The sequence below is a fragment of the Festucalex cinctus genome, chromosome 3 (genome assembly GCF_051991245.1).
Source record: "Festucalex cinctus isolate MCC-2025b chromosome 3, RoL_Fcin_1.0, whole genome shotgun sequence".
NCBI lineage: Eukaryota > Metazoa > Chordata > Actinopteri > Syngnathiformes > Syngnathidae > Festucalex > Festucalex cinctus.
Window position 1 is genome coordinate 30,992,383 of NC_135413.1, and position 15,782 is coordinate 31,008,164.

At 39.4% G+C, this 15,782-nt stretch overlaps 1 protein-coding gene across 4 annotated transcripts in view; it reads left to right on the top strand.

Annotated features, from left to right (window-relative positions):
* Window positions 1-15,782, top strand: part of mfge8b (milk fat globule EGF and factor V/VIII domain containing b) — a 24,709-nt gene continuing 8,927 nt past the window's right edge. For 2 of the 4 annotated variants that reach the window (XM_077517582.1, XM_077517583.1), the window contains exons 1-5: window positions 1-212; window positions 9,167-9,289; window positions 10,302-10,433; window positions 10,721-10,753; window positions 15,303-15,416. In XM_077517582.1, the coding sequence (XP_077373708.1) occupies window positions 143-212; window positions 9,167-9,289; window positions 10,302-10,433; window positions 10,721-10,753; window positions 15,303-15,416 (472 nt within the window). In that variant the 5' untranslated portion in view covers window positions 1-142. The remainder of the gene's footprint in view (window positions 213-9,166; window positions 9,290-10,301; window positions 10,434-10,720; window positions 10,754-15,302; window positions 15,417-15,782) is intronic. The other 2 variants (XM_077517584.1, XM_077517585.1) reach the window with 1 other exon arrangement.

Below are 15,782 nucleotides of genomic sequence, written 5' to 3' on the forward strand. Positions count from 1 at the left end.
GTTCACAGGCGCGAGCTTCGTGTGTAACAAGGAGTATTACGAATAGTTTGTTTTTGGCAACAGTCGACTGTTTTGTTTTGTTTTCCCCACTAGTGTTTTCAAGTAAACGTATCTGATAACACGGTCTGAAATTTTGGCAGAAATGAAACGGCTGGCGCTTTTTCCTCTCTTGCTGCAACTTTTCACAGCTCGACTCTTGCTCGGAGTGAACGGTAAGTAGTTCATCCCCCTCCTTTTTTATTTTTTGTTTTTATTGCGGGTTGATGACCCCAACGACGGTCGATTACTCGCTGACTCACCAAGATACTTTTGTTTCGCTAATTCAACTCTTTGGTGCTGAAGTTCAATCTACGGTCGTGTGAGCGTCCAAGTGGCAATGCGAGATTTAAGTGACGTTTTTCTGGCTCGGAAAAATCAGTTCCCGATTGGTCTTTCCAAACAAAATCAAACAAAAAGTCAGCGTTCCGTGCTCCCGTTTCACTGAATGGTGTTAGAATGTCCACCCAGAGGCGGTGGTCGCGTATTGTGAACCCCTTTCGAGTCACACGATGAGCCATTATATTTGTCCAGCGTTAACGTCACGCTACTGGCGTCTGGCTTTGTTTGCCTTTTTGAATGCATCAAACACAATTCGGCTGATGGAATAGAAAAAAATAAAATAAAAAAAATGGCCTGGTTCTTTTCCTCACATCCTTCATTTTCCTCCTCACACATACTCCAGCTCGTGTTGAATTCAACTTTTGGACTAATTTGAACCGTTTGATGTCCGCTTGAGTGCCCTGAACATGTTATGGTTATCACAGTTTGGCAGGCACTAAAAAAAAATAAATAAAAAATAAATAAATAATAATAATAATAATAAAAATATTAAAAAAAAAAATGCTTGACTTTTGTTTCAACTTGGACTAAAACAAAATAAGATGAGAAAGCAGAGGGAACTATAGTGGTTAGCTAGTTTCAATTCAACTCAACTTTGTTTCACTACAAAATGAAGTTTGAATGTAAATAAACAACTGCAGTTTGCTTCATAGTTGAGTGTGTCAGTGTTCGAGTCTTTGCTCAGGCCTTCCTGTCCAAAACATGCAGATTAATAAATGAAAAAAAAAAAAAATCAGGGATGGGAAACGGTGCTCAGCTATAGAAAAACAATATTTTCAAAAAATGAATCGAGGACCACTTTGATTTGTGGGCGTGGGCTGCAGGCGAAGCTGGCAGTTACCCATCCCTGATTTGAATATAGTACGCAATCAAAAGCATAAGAAATAACAAATATAATGGCTTGTGTCATCTTTTAGGAAAGTGTAACATCACATGCACACCAGTGCAACTGTTTCAATTATGCTATGAAACAAAACTTGCTCCGTCGTAAGTGCGCGCGCGAGGCTGTTGGTAAATTTTCTTCTTCAGCTAGGAATGTTAAAATGTCCATTTAAAACATTGCCTTAAGGCTTTTTTTCGATGGCGAAACTTTGACCCCCGGACCAGATTAATAAGACTTGAAGTAATTTCCTGTGGGGAAACGGAACACAGCGTATCGCGCCGGCAATTTTTTTGAGAACGCCAATCCAAACATGTTTTGTCCCTCCCGGCGCACGGAGCGAGACAAACGCGTAGGTGCGCCCCCCCCCCCTGCCTGACCTCGGTCGGCATTGAGTCACTTTACGGGCTCCAGCCAACACAGACGTGTCAGTGAACCTCCCACTCGAGCTGGAGCGCGACCAACCGACTCCAGAGAACTTTTGTTGTGGTACATGCCGGCTGCGAAATGCTTACGTGTGTGTGCGCGCGTGAGTCATGAGCGACTGGGGGCTGAGGTTGACCTAGCAGGTTATCTAACCCGTGAGGTGAGCCAGGTGTTAGGTCGTCATTTTTCCCTCAGCAAGAAACTCATCAGGCAGTCGAGTGAACTGAGGCTAAATGTAGTCCGCATGCCTGGCTCGTGGTCAACCTTCACTTCTTTTAATTTATGCGTATTTAACTCATTCACTCGCCGCCATTTTCACATTTCGCAATCCCGTTCGCTTCCGGCTGTTTTACTGGATTTTGCAAGGCCCACATAATATTGTGTTATATTGCTATAAAAGCATGGAACATATCAAAAGAAAGATTAAAATCTCTTCTTTCATCAGGAAAAAAAAGTATGTTTCTATCTGTTGCAGTTTTGCAGCAATTAGCATTAGAAGAGAGCTAAGTTTCATCAGTTTTCACAAATCTATTTAAAATTGTAAGTAAATTAGCTTTTTTTTTCTACATGGCCCTGGTTGATCTCCTTTGCTCTGTTGCCACCTGCTGGCCGTTTGTGTAATAACTACCATTTCTGCAACTGTTTTTTTGCAGTTGAGAGGCTGCATCAAAGCCTTCTGTATGCTCTAGCATTCAAAAAACAAAACCAAAAAAACGTATAAATACGTCTTTGGGATACTTAGAACATTAAAAAACGTATTTATACGTTATTGGGAGTAAATGAGTTAATGGAAAATGCAGATATTCAATGATAGGTCATGAGCGTATGGATACTATGACTCATTATTGCTGCTAATCATAAAAAAATGTATCTCAGAAACTTGTATATGTTTTAGTGAACTTGAATGATTACATGTCATGAACATTTTTTTTTATTTATTTTTTTTTTTTAAGGGTCATGATCCACAAATAAGAGATCAAAAGTGTTCAAATTGAAGATATATAATACAAAGTTTTCATAGAAACCTGCAAAACTGAGTCAGTTGCTGGACAGATAAACACAAGTCAAAGTAAGCTGATGAGTCTTCTTCATCTGAAGACTTCCGTCCATTTCCCCGGCACTCTTATGAGGTGCTCCTCCTAGTGGCCCGCCAAGTAATTGCTCAATAGGTTATGAACAATGGAGCCGTTATTGTGGCTGTATATGAACTAAAAAAAAAATATAACGATACTCGAGTAGGCGTATCAATAAACTATCAGGAGACAAAGTACCACGATTTATCGCGATATCGATATATTGTCACTAGGGATGAGACGATACGGATAAACCACGATTCGTTACTGTGATGATATTTGGCTCACGATATCTAACACGATATGTACGATTTTTGATATATTGTCAAAAAAAAAAAGGAAACTGGCTAATTATGCATTTATTCAGTGCCAAAACTTTGTACAATATACAAATTTCTGCATAGTGCCTCACTGCCTCTTAGCCTTATAACTGTAAATATATTGGAAATATATATTATATTGTAAAGTGAGACAAATTAAAGTGCATAAACATTTATAACATAACACTGCACAACTGGCCACATTACATCAATATCTACAATCAGTGTATCGATTAATTTATTGCAACAGAGAGCGCAACAATATATTGCAATATCGAATTTTTTATTTTTTTTTCATTTCCACCAAGATATGATAGATTGCCCCACCAGCACATTTAAATTTTAAAATAGCTTCCTTAATCAATGTTTCATTGGAACATGGATTATCTTCTAATTTATGTCTGGCAACCCATTTTCCAATCTGCCATGTTGAATATTTTACACTCATAGAAGAGCAAGAATGATCCTTACTAGAAAAAAAAAAAAAAAGTACATTTTATAGCAGTGAAATACTGTATTCAAAATGTCTCCGAATTGATACAATTGTTGACAGTTGTGGCTCAGTTCCATTCAGTGAGTGAGCTTGTTTTGGTGACGCTCGCGTATATTTTTAGCAGCTGGCTCGCGTGTTTTTTTTTTTTTTTTTTTGTAAGCGCTGCAGCAGATGGCTGTGCAGCTCTGGAGCAGCGCTTACAGATTACACAAAGCTCACCTGCAGCTGGAGCCCCGCTGAGCCTGTTAATAGACTGGCAGGGGTTACTCGAGGCCTCTCTGCCGCTTCCTCACATCCGTTGTTCGATTCCCGCTTCCGCCTCCACCCCGAGGTGTGATCGTTGCGTTCCTCCCGCACTACCTGCCAGGCTCTTGTGTGTGCCTGACGGAGCAGTCTGGACACAACAACGTATTACTGCGTGCAAAGCTCGTACAGTACCGGTACTTGCTGTACAGGGGAACATAATGAAGTAAAACGCCCCCACCGGTCTTGGAGTTCAAACCGCAATGTCAGCAACTTGTGTGAGATTTTAGGTGTCCGATTGAGGGCCCAGGTTGGTCGTTTTTTGTTCTCTTCATTTTGGCCAGAAATTTGGATCGTAATTGCACGTTTTCTTTCACTTTCAGTTTCAACAGCGATTTCCTTCACTAAATCATTTAACATCATTTGAACAATAGTTGTAAAAATAAATATCTGCATGCTATCCCGGAATTGTGTATTGTACAAGTCTGTGTGATGTATGTATATTTGTACATTAACTCATTTACTCCCAATAACGTATAAATACGTTTTTTTAATGTTCTAAGTGTCCCAAAGACGTATTTATACGTTTTTTGATGCTAGAGCATACAGAAGGCTTTGATGCAGCCTCTCAACTGCAAAAAAACGGTTGCAGAAATGGTAGTTATTACACAAACAGCCAGCAGGTGGCAGCAGAGCAAAGGAGATCAACCAGGGCCATGTAAATAAAAAAAATAAAAGAATATTTTGCTGCCAGGTAATAAAGACAGTTTAAAAAAATTATGACAGTGTTTTTAAAAACCACCCATCAAACACTACCTTTACATCTTTAAAAACAGTTCTTTAAAATTAAATGCGAATATAGTGTAATGTATAATATTTTTGTACACATTTCCCACAAAAATCTTGTCACGTCACACTTTCAGTCAATCACTGCTTGCTTACCGATGCGTCCATAAGAGACCACTCAGTCTGCGGGGAGCGAGCTATGCTAAGCTAATGCTAGCTTGAACTGGAGAAGCTTCAACTTGCACTTAGACCAATTTAACCAGAGAATGGCGATTTAGTGGAAGATGCTACAACCTCTAAACATGGTTACGGGCAGCTATGGTTTTAAAATGATTAATTATAGTTTTGAGGCAGACATTTATGTCGACTAATTTGTGGTCAACATAGTTGGCCAATTCACCTCCCCCAGTCGTAGTACTTTTATTGTACTACATATCCTCCCTTGTGCAGTAACTTTTGTTTGAACGTGGAATGGAGACATCCATGTTTCACTTTCGTTCCATGAAGGTGTGAACACGGTGACAACATAAGACCAACACTGGATGATCCTTCCATTTTCACTCCTTTTTAGACTTGACGTCCCAAGTGCCCTCGTCCCTGTGCGCTACTTCCTCAACGTCATTTCGGGCCTCATTCCTTCAGGATGAAGTTTTGCGAAACGTTGTTAGCCCCTCTCTGTGTCGGGCCGAGGCGGAGACCGTGACTCACTGTGAGCGAGGACGGCACAGTGGCCTGTGGGAATGAATTGTTCTGCCAAACTCAACCTCTCATGACTTCCCAATCTGTCGCCGCGCTTCCAATCAACCCGGGCACTTGGCGAGGTTGTTCCGACCGCAATATGTAACGCTCCGGGCCTAGTTGATGACATTTCAAGACTTTCCATCCATCCATTTTTTTGACCGCTTATTCCTCACAAGGGTCACGGGGGCTGCTGGCGCCTATCTCAGCTGGCTCTGGGCAGTAGGCGGGGGACACCCTGGACTGGTTGCCAACCAATCGCAGGGCGTTTCAAGTCTTTCCTTAAAACTTATTTTTGGAGTGCCATTGGAAACTTGATAACGGTTGAAATTCTTTTATTTCTATGCGGAAATCTAAACATGTCTACAAACAAGCTTGCTGCGCTAAAAGTCCGCCGGAAACCCAAAAGAATGACGCAATGTTTGCGATGCAGATCAAACGATTGAAAACAGGAAGTCATTACAGTTGATGATGATGATGATGATGTTCTTGTAGATACTGAAGCACATAGGCACAGATTTATGTAAAAAGGATGATCTTAATGGCATTTTTGTTTGAGTCATTTGAACGTTTTGGAACCCCGGGGGGGAAAAAAAAATACAAAGAAGAGCCTGCTTGACTCGATTCAACATTTGTGGATTATTATTATTATTATGAAATGGTTGACTAAGAATCTACACAGATGTTGGGTGGGATGGATTTTTAGCAAGCACATTGGTATTTTTTATTTTTTTAATTGATATTGTGACACCAAGTTAAAATTTTGCTGTTAGGCTAATGGAATGAAAAACTTTACTTGGGGTTTGTTTTAGGGATGGCAGTTTGACTGCATTTCATTGATTAACGATGATGAATATTCTTCTTCTTTTTTTTTTTTTAAATATTACTATTAACTCATTCACTCCCAGCCATTTTCACTGAAGCAATCCCCTTCACTCCCAGCTGTTATACTGGATTTTGACTGATTTTCGTGCAATCACAGAATATTCTTTCTATTGCTAGAAAAACATGGAGCATACCAAAAAAAGGATTAGTCTTTTCTTTCATCAGGGGGAAAAAAAAAGCATTTCTATCAGTTTCTGTTTTGCAGCCATTAGCTAGCTAAGTTTCATCATTATTCCCAAGTCTTTTTAAAACGGTGTGGAAAAGAGCCTTTTTCAACATGACCCTGGTTGATCTCTTATACTCTGCTGCTACCTGCTGGCCGTTTTTGGAATAACTACCATTGCTTCAATCGTTCTCTTCAGTTCAGAGGCTGCATCAAAGTCTTCTGTATGCGCTGGCATAAAAAAACAAAACAAAAAACCCCCACAAAAACGTATAAATACGTCTTTGAGAGCGTGGCAATATTTAAAATAGAACGTATTTATACGTTTTTGGTCTGAACTTGTATTTCAAAGTCAGAGTTCATGTTGAGCTGAGTAATTATGTTCCCAAAAGTGCGGATGGAGCTCAACTTCCTTCCTGCTAGTTTTCAGTTAAAATGTCCGTCAGAGTAGTTTGAAGCCATAATGTTGGAAAAGTTTTCAAAGAGGAGGAAAACCCACAACACAGTAACGGTATTTTTGTGTTGTCTTCCGCCTCATGAGCACAGCGCCGAAATCTCTGTGCTCAAGGACAAGATAGGAAAAGTATTTCTCCTCCTATCTGCTCCATTTTGTTGACTTTTGACATGCTTATCCCTGCAGTTGTCTGGCACCATAACTGGGATTTTCCGGGAGGCTTCGGCGGTTTGACCGCCGTCTCATGGCCGACCGCCTTGACTGATGTGTCACAAATCTCCATACCGCTCTCATTACTTATTTGCTCAACTTTTGCCACTTGCTATGCAGCAGTCGGATTTCCTGAAGGGAGGTTCGTTCTGCCTTCGTGACAAATGCACGTCAAGGCCGATTTGCCCATGACTCCTCGCAGATATCAAACGGCGTTAAGGTTGCGGCTCCAATAAAGACAAAATCCCAAACTGGAAGCACAGTTCATTCCCTTGAGGAGCCTCGTCTGGCTCTCATGTGCCTAAATGGATTACAATTAAATCTACCCATGTTGTTGACTGCGCCTTATTTTTACGCATAAGATTAAAATAGTGGGCTGCACTTAGCACTTCTAATTAAAGCCTACGTAATGAGATTATCTCACGACGCAGTTTGGAAGGCGTAAACGACTCAGACAAAGTGACAACGTTCCCAAATTGGCCCGAGAATGACATGTCTATGAAAATTTTTATTTTTTTATTTTGGGTTTCTAAAAATAAACTTCAAGTCTGCTTTCATGGAGGTGAGGCGGTGAGAAAATGCATGTTTTGGCGGCACGGAAGCTCAAAACCGTCAATTTTACACTTGCGGTCCAACCTCAATTACATTTATGGGAAATGTAATTGTTAACTTGGTCTTTCCCTGTCCTCATGTATGCGCGTAGCTCTCATACTCGATATGGAATTCTTTTATGTGAGTGGAATACTGTGTGTAATAATTTGGAGTTCAATTTAAGTTTTTTTGGGGGGAAAGAAATTAAATTAAAGTTGTTTTTTTTTCCTTCCATTTCCAAAAATAATGCTAAAGTTGACAAAACTGGAAATATTTTCAAATATATCTAGCCGCATATATATTCATATTCATTTTGAAACGCTGACAACTTTCAAGTCAACAGTTGGATTGTGTTTACAAACTGGACGGATTTCGGTACACAACTTCCACCTCTGTCTCCAGCTTTTTTCCACCTAAATTGTCACTTTGAAAACTGGTGGATTCTCCACCATTTCCAAATTTGCATCACTTGCGTGCTGCCTGTTTGACTACAAGAGTGGAGAACTGCCAGATTGTCACGTTCGTGCGGCATGGAAGCTTCCAAGGCTTTGTATTATTATGTTTACAACTGTGGTTGGGATTACTCGGCTGTTCAGGCCATCGCGTTCATATTGCAGCAGTTTAATTTTCTCTGATCTGTAGCACAGGTATCAAGTAATAAAGGTGAGAAAAAAAAACTGATTTGTGAAGGCCAACAACATCACCGTTAATGCAATGAAGCGCTAACTTAACCTCCTTGTGAACCTTTTGACGTCTTCCTCTCTTGAGTCCGTCGGCAAAATAGACCGGCCATAGCTAATTGCGCCATCTGCTGGTTGGTGCTACCTCGTAGCGATCTACACTTTTTTTTTTTTTTTTTTTTGCCTTCATTTCCTCATGATCGAACTTTAAAAAAAAAAACACACACACACACAAATCTGCCAAAAACTACGGAGCCCCTAAGGTGACATGGTAAAAAAAAAACTTTGCGTTCCCTCACAAACATCTTTGCGTTCCTTCGGGAACGCAAAGTTGTTTTTTTTTTTTCGCAGACCATGTCACCTTAGCTGCGCCGTAAACACTTCCGGGTCATCTTCCATGTGAACAAAAGCGACGAGGATGGAACGTTTGTAAACATGAAACTAAACAGTGGGAAAGCTTTCCAAAAGCGACGAGGATGGAACGTTTGTAAACATGAAACTAAACAGTGGGAAAGCTTTCCAAAAGCGACGAGGATGGAACGTTTGTAAACATGAAACTAAACAGTGGGAAAGCTTTCCAAAAGCGACGAGGATGGAACGTTTGTAAACATGAAACTAAACAGTGGGAAAGCTTTCCAAAAGCGACGAGGATGGAGCATGTATTTTTCCACTGCTTTCTTTACACGTCGCTTTTGTTCACATAGAAGATGACCCGGAAATGTTTACGGCGCAGCGAAGGTGACATGGTAGGCGGAAAAAAAACAACAACTTTGCGTTCCCTCGCAATCTTTGCGAGAGAACGCAATAATTAATTTTTTTATTATATATATTTTTTTTCAATACCAGGTGATCTGTGTCAGGTGAACGTTTGCTCTAATGGTGGAACGTGCGTGACAAGACAAGGAGCTCCGTTCATTTGCATCTGCCCCGACGGCTTCACTGGAGAAACGTGCAACGAGGCTGAGAAAGGTGAAATTTATTATTGTCATATTTGATACGCTTCTTGTCTTATGAATGAGTTACAAAATTCTGGGAAATTTGGCGTGGTAAATAATTTTCGGAATTAATTTTTATATAATCCACGAATTTACAAAACTGAAGGTTGGCTCGTGATCAGGTTTATTATAGTTTAGGAATTTTCAATTTAGTTTAGTTTTTATTTCGTTTTGCGTTTTGTTTAAATTTAGTTAGTTTTAATTGGTTTCCAGGGTGGTTTTTATTAGTTTTTTTAGTTATTTAATAAATGCTTAGTTTTAGGTAGTTTTAGTTTAAAAAAAAATAAATATATATATATATATATATATATATATATATATATATATATATATTGTGTGCGATGTGTTTAAAAAATAAAAACTATGAGCACGACGTCTTCACTTCTTTGTGACACACTTTCAAACCTTTCAAACATCCTTATTCCGGTTAATATCAAAATAAATCGATTTAAAATTATCGCCATAGGTGCATAACCAAAAGATTAAAATGAAAATTTTTGCAAAAAAATTATAGTTTTTAGTTAGTTTTGTAAACATAATAAAATGGAGTTTCAGTTTTTTTTTTTTTTTTTTAACAATTTTTATTTTATTTTGTTAAGATTTTTGGGATTTTAGTTTTAGTATTTTCGTTAGTTTTATTTAACTAAAATAACCTTGCTCTTGATAGAGCCTTAAAGTTGGGATTTTTTTTTTTCCCAATGAGAGAATTGATTATGCCATGAAAAAAAAAATATATGGTTGCAAATTATCTATTTAAGTCATGCTTTTTAATTGTATTGCATGAATGTCCGTTTATGGAAAAACAAAATATTAATATTTATGCTTGAGTATTGTGCTTTTAAATTCATCCTTCCATTTTTGGTTGATTTCCAAAAATGTTCTCCCCGGAAAGTCATCAGAAACATTGTGGGAATGTAATTATGTCTGTTTGCTGTATTGACCAATCGATAACAAACCTTCTCGTCTCGTCTCTTCCCTTCCACAAGGTCCTTGCAAGCCCAACCCGTGCAAGAACGACGGCATCTGCGCGGCGACGGGCCACTCCCGCCGCGGCGACGTCTTCACCGAGTACGTCTGCAAGTGTCAGCCGGGATTTGAGGGGGTCCACTGTCAAAACAGTGAGTTGGAATGTTTTTAAACATTTTATTTTATTTTTTAAACATCATAACAGTTGTAAATTCAAATGTGACGTCGACTGTCATGACCGAAATCTTACGCAAGTCATTTGCGGACACCCGTCAAGTGACAGCTGACACGACGAGCGTCGGCTCCTCGGAGATGTCTCGTGGACACTCGCAAGCCAAATGGCCGCCATTTGCTTGCTTAACTGTCTGCAATAATAACAGTGAAGGAACACGTGGGGCCAAATGGGACTTGATCATGTTTGCCTTTTGATCCTTTTTAGGTGTCAATGGAGCGGATTTAAGCTCAAGAACAGGTAACGGTAGCAGTGAAACTCATGAAGTGTGTGTGTGTGTGTGTGTGTGTGTGTGTATTGCTTTCCCTCACAAATTTTCTGTATCTAGATTAACTTATCTGCTTGCACGCTCGGGCATGCTGCATCTTTCCTTGTGTCCGGTAGAAAGAGAAACCTCCTTAACCCTAACCCTAACCCTAATTTGTTATTTTTAAACACTTATGGAGGTAAATATGGTGGTTCGCTGAACCAATGAGGTTGAGCTTCAGCCCGCCCCCAAATCCTCCAGAGCCCCGCCCCTTTCTCTACACGTACGAATCATGGCGCTCTCAGAGTATGAATCATTCTGCCCCATCTGTAGGGACAAATTTGGTGCAAAAGTCGCGTGACTGGACAGCAGCAGAAAAAAACACTTGTGACTCCTAGTGGCGACTTTGACTACAAGTTGTCATTATGACAGGTACAAATCATGACTTTTACAGCTACACATTTACACTTCTTTCTACAGGTAATTTTTTTTCCCCCAGGTATTTTATTATTTATTTTTTTACTTATTTTTTATTTTTATTTTTTCCCCCTGACAAGTATATTTCTTTTTTTCGTACACTTTACAGCCCAGATGTCAAACTCCGGTCCTGCAGGTCCTGCAGGTTTTGGAGGTTTCCATCTTCCAACACAAGCTGATTCCAATCAACAGGATCGTTATCAGGCTTGTGCAGAGCTTGCTGATGAGACGATCATATATCAGCTCTGTTGGAGAAGGGAAACATCCAAAACCTGCAGGATTGCGGCCCTTTTTTATTTATTTATTTATTTATTTTTAATTTTTTTTAATTTTTTTAATGTACAAATTATTTTTTTACTACGTTTTCCTTTTTACAGGGACACCTTTTTTTATTTTTTTTACATGTACATTATTTTTTTTGCTATTTTTTAGTACACTTTTTTTTTTTTTTTTTTTTTTTTTTTTTTTTACGTACTTTTTGTACAGGTACAAATCATAACTTTTAGAGATACAAATGTATACTTGTTTTTTTTTTTTTTTTCTCTACAGGTACAATTTTAATTTTTTTTTTTTCCCAAATTACTTTTGCACCATATTTATCTCCATACTGAACAGCAATGAAAAGCGCTACTGTGACGGCGGTAGCAACTCCCAACACCACAGAGGTTGTTGTTGTTAGGTACCTTGTTAAGGTCATCTTGATACTGGGAGGTGGGCAGAAACAGCTGGGTTTGGGGGGGGGGCTCCTCGTCCGTCTCAGCTCCACATTGTGTTGTGACGGTTTAAGTGGCCTCTAATTTGTTGGTGTGTGGGCTGATGGCCGCCACCTCCTGCTTTTGTGTTTTTACACATTGACGAAGCGCAGCTGCGTCTGTTTAATGAACACAGACACAATACTGATTAGATACTGATTAAAGTCATTTCATGATATCTCAAAGTCGGCGGGCATCTGAAAATGGGAGGAAAAGAAGGAAAAAATGACTTTTTTTTTTTTTTTTATTTAATATAACTGATGGAAGAAGAGGGGAAAAAAAATCCAAAGGGTGCTATAAATATCTTGGACTCGTAGCCAACAGGAAGTAGCGACGGCTGCTTAGCGCGTCAGCGGCGCTTCTGTTGCCGGGCGGAAGAAATTGAACGTGGAGGCGGAACGGCAAATGAAGTCTGCCCTCCCGACAATGTCAGACTCGCGTTCATGGCAGCTCGTCTGATCCGATGTCGCTGCCAAATGTGGAAAAAAACAAAACAAAGCCTTTAATGGCAATCGCCGCTAATGCGCGGAGGTTCAAAAGCGTCGACTTTTTTTGTGACTGCAGCCTCGAAATGAAACGTTGTTTCCCTGCTAAGTTTTATGAAGCATCCTGAGTTTGAGTATTTCTTGACAGTTCATCCATCTTATTTGCAGGTCTCTTGTTTTGTCTCCCAAGTGGTTGTTCAAAACTATTTTTGAAGGCTTGACAGAGCTGTATAGACTTGACCAACATCTGGAAGCCTTTAAGATTGAATTCAATAACATGGTTTGGTTTGATCCCCCCCCACTATATTGCCTCGAGCTCCCACCACCCCCTCTCGGTTGCTTTACCATAGCAACAGCGGCCATTTTGATTGGAGATGTATAATTTTCCGATTCTGTTAGTGGGAGGAAGAACCGGGGGGGGTTTAAGTGGGTGGTTCTATATGGTTGTTGGAGCCGTAACTGAGCAAGTATGGAAAAGCAGAACCTTTCTCATTAAATCGGGCCGCAGCGGCCAGCTTCAAATCCCACGTTTTGTTTTCACGCTGAGATAGAAGTGACTGTTTTTGTTTTTTTGTACTGCTTTGCAAACTGAGCCCGTCGGCACTGAGACGTCGGTGTCGGTTGACAGCAGGGGGCAGTGCAGGGCAAAGCGGCAGCACCCCTCAAGTGGATAAAAACAGATGGACTTTTCCTGCTTAATTCATTTTTCACAAATATGAATCAGACTTTAGACTTTCTGTAAAGACTTTTTTTTTTTTTTTTTTTTTAACTTGATGCCCGCTTTAAAAGGACTGAGTCTGTACATCCCATTAAATCCAATTAACATAGCTTTAAAAAAAAAAAAAATCTTAAATTTGTCTCTTCAACATTGAGGACTCAATCTGATTTGAAATCAGATTATCAATCCCTTTTCCGTCGTTTTTGCTTGTTTGTTAAAGTGGATTCAATTCAGAATTTGACCAACATTTTGCATGTATGACCCAATTGGAAACCAGTTTAGCATGTTGCTCCAATTATAGCTATTATTTAAATATATGGTTTATATTTTAATGTAAATAGTTGGTTTAGTTGCATGAAGTCAAATTTGCAGGCGTCATCCATAGTGAAATGACTTTTTTTATTTATTTATTTTTATTAAAGGACACTTGATTCACTGAGCCATTTTCAGCAGTAAAAAGTTAATATTTTGTCTATAATTAATGTGGTAACTTCATTATTTTTCATGTACAATTAAAACCTTTTTTAAAAAAGTAATTTTTCTACTTGCTGTCGACTGGTGATGACATCACCCGTGCTGAGGAAGTAGGTAACGACCAATCATGGCTCAGTTTACTGATCAAACCCAGAAAACAGGCGAGCCATGATTGGCCGTTACCTACTTCCTCAGCACAGGTGTAAGTAAAAAAAAATAAATAAATAAATAAATACTTTTTGAAGGTATTAATTGTACATGGAAAAATAATGAAGTTATCAAATTAATTCTGGATAAAATATTAACTTTTTGCTGCTGAAAATTATTCAATGAGTCAAGTATCCCTTTAAGAACTATGCGGATGCTCCCGGCGGCTTGTCAAGTTGTTTTGTGCGTGACAAATGCAGAGTTATGCATGGAAAAAAAAAAAAAAAAAAGTGTGTTCATCCCAAGTTTGCGGCTGTTGACACACGCGCATGTTTTCAAGCCCCCTTTGGCCACAGTGAAAGCCTTGAGAGATGCGACATTCGCACTCGTTTTCCCCTGCACTGGTGCCATCCGGTGGTGTAAATGGGAGGTGCAGATGTGCGTTCATGTGGCATGATGATGATGATGATGATCCCTGTTTGACTCATCCTCGATGAAAATTAAGTGCAGCGTTCGCAGGTTTGTTTTCTCCACAGGGCGTCTCCTGGATATGAATCACAAAAACATACGAGAGCTTTTTTTTTTTTTTCCCCCCCACTTAGAAATTAGAATTTACATACAGTAGTGTTTTGAATTCTCTCTCTTTCTCTTTCTCTCTTTTTCTCTCTTTTTTCTCTCTTTTTTTCTCTCTCTTTTTTTCTCTCTCTTTTTTCTCTCTCTCTCTCTCTCTCTCTCTCTCTCTCTCTCTCTCTCTCTCTCTCTCTCTCTCTCTCTCTCTCTCTCTCTCATATTAACTCATTCAAACCCAAAGATGTGTAAACACGTTTTTTAATACTGTCATTCACTCCCAAAAACGTATATACACGTTTTTTTATTTATTTATTTATTTTTTTTATGGAAGTGCATACAGAAGGCTTTGAGGCAACTTCTAACATGAAGAGTTGGCTTAAAGCTTTGTAGTTATTTAATAAAACGGCCAGCAGGTGGCTACAGAGTATAAGAGATCAGCCAGGGCTATGTTGGGACAAGCTCTTTTTGCCAGTGTTTTCATCAGGAATGTGAATATTGATGAAACTTAGCTATATTCTGATGCTAATTGCTGCGAAATGGAAACAGATAAAAATAACCTTTTTTTTTTTTTTTTTTTTTTTTTTTTCCCCTGATTGAAAGAAGAGTCTCAAATCTTTCTTTTGATGGCTTTCATGTTTTTATAGCAATAGAACACGATATGCTGCGGGCCTTGTGAAATCAGTCCAAATCCAGGAAAACAGCCGAGATTGAAGGAGGTTGCGTCAGTGAAAATGTCTGGGAGGGAATGAGTTAATATAAAAGGCGCCCCTGCTTATTCCTTCCCACTACAGCTGCAGTCTAGTCAGCATGGCATCTACTAACATCCTCCTAACTTGTAATCCGCCAACAGCGTGAAATGGTTTACGTCCCGACGCCGATGTGACGAGTCTTCTTCTTCCTTCCTTCCGCACGCACGCAGACGTGAACGACTGCGCCGGGCAGCCATGCCAGAATGGAGGCAGCTGCAGGGACCTGGAAGGGGATTTCAAATGCCACTGCCCGTCACCCTACGTGGGCAAACACTGTCAGCTGCGTAAGTGTGTGCGGTTCCGAGGGGATGAGTCAAACCCACTTCTTGGGTTTTGGAGATAAAAGTGCCGTATAAGTGAAAAAAAAATGAAGAAGAAAAGCAAACTTGGCTTCTTCCGTGTCGCCTGGTCCGGAATAGTCCCATCAAGACCTTTTATTTTATTTTTATTTTTTCCCCCCCCCAGCAGTACCATGCTGAGTAGTAGACTATAAAATTATATATTAATAATATAGTATTTTTCTATATTATCATATATGAGGAATAAGCGGTTGAGAACGAATATAATATATTAATGTAATATAACTAAATACAAGATGAAAATGGTAGACAAGTGCCAGGTAGTTTGTCGTATTAAACTTTATTTTATAC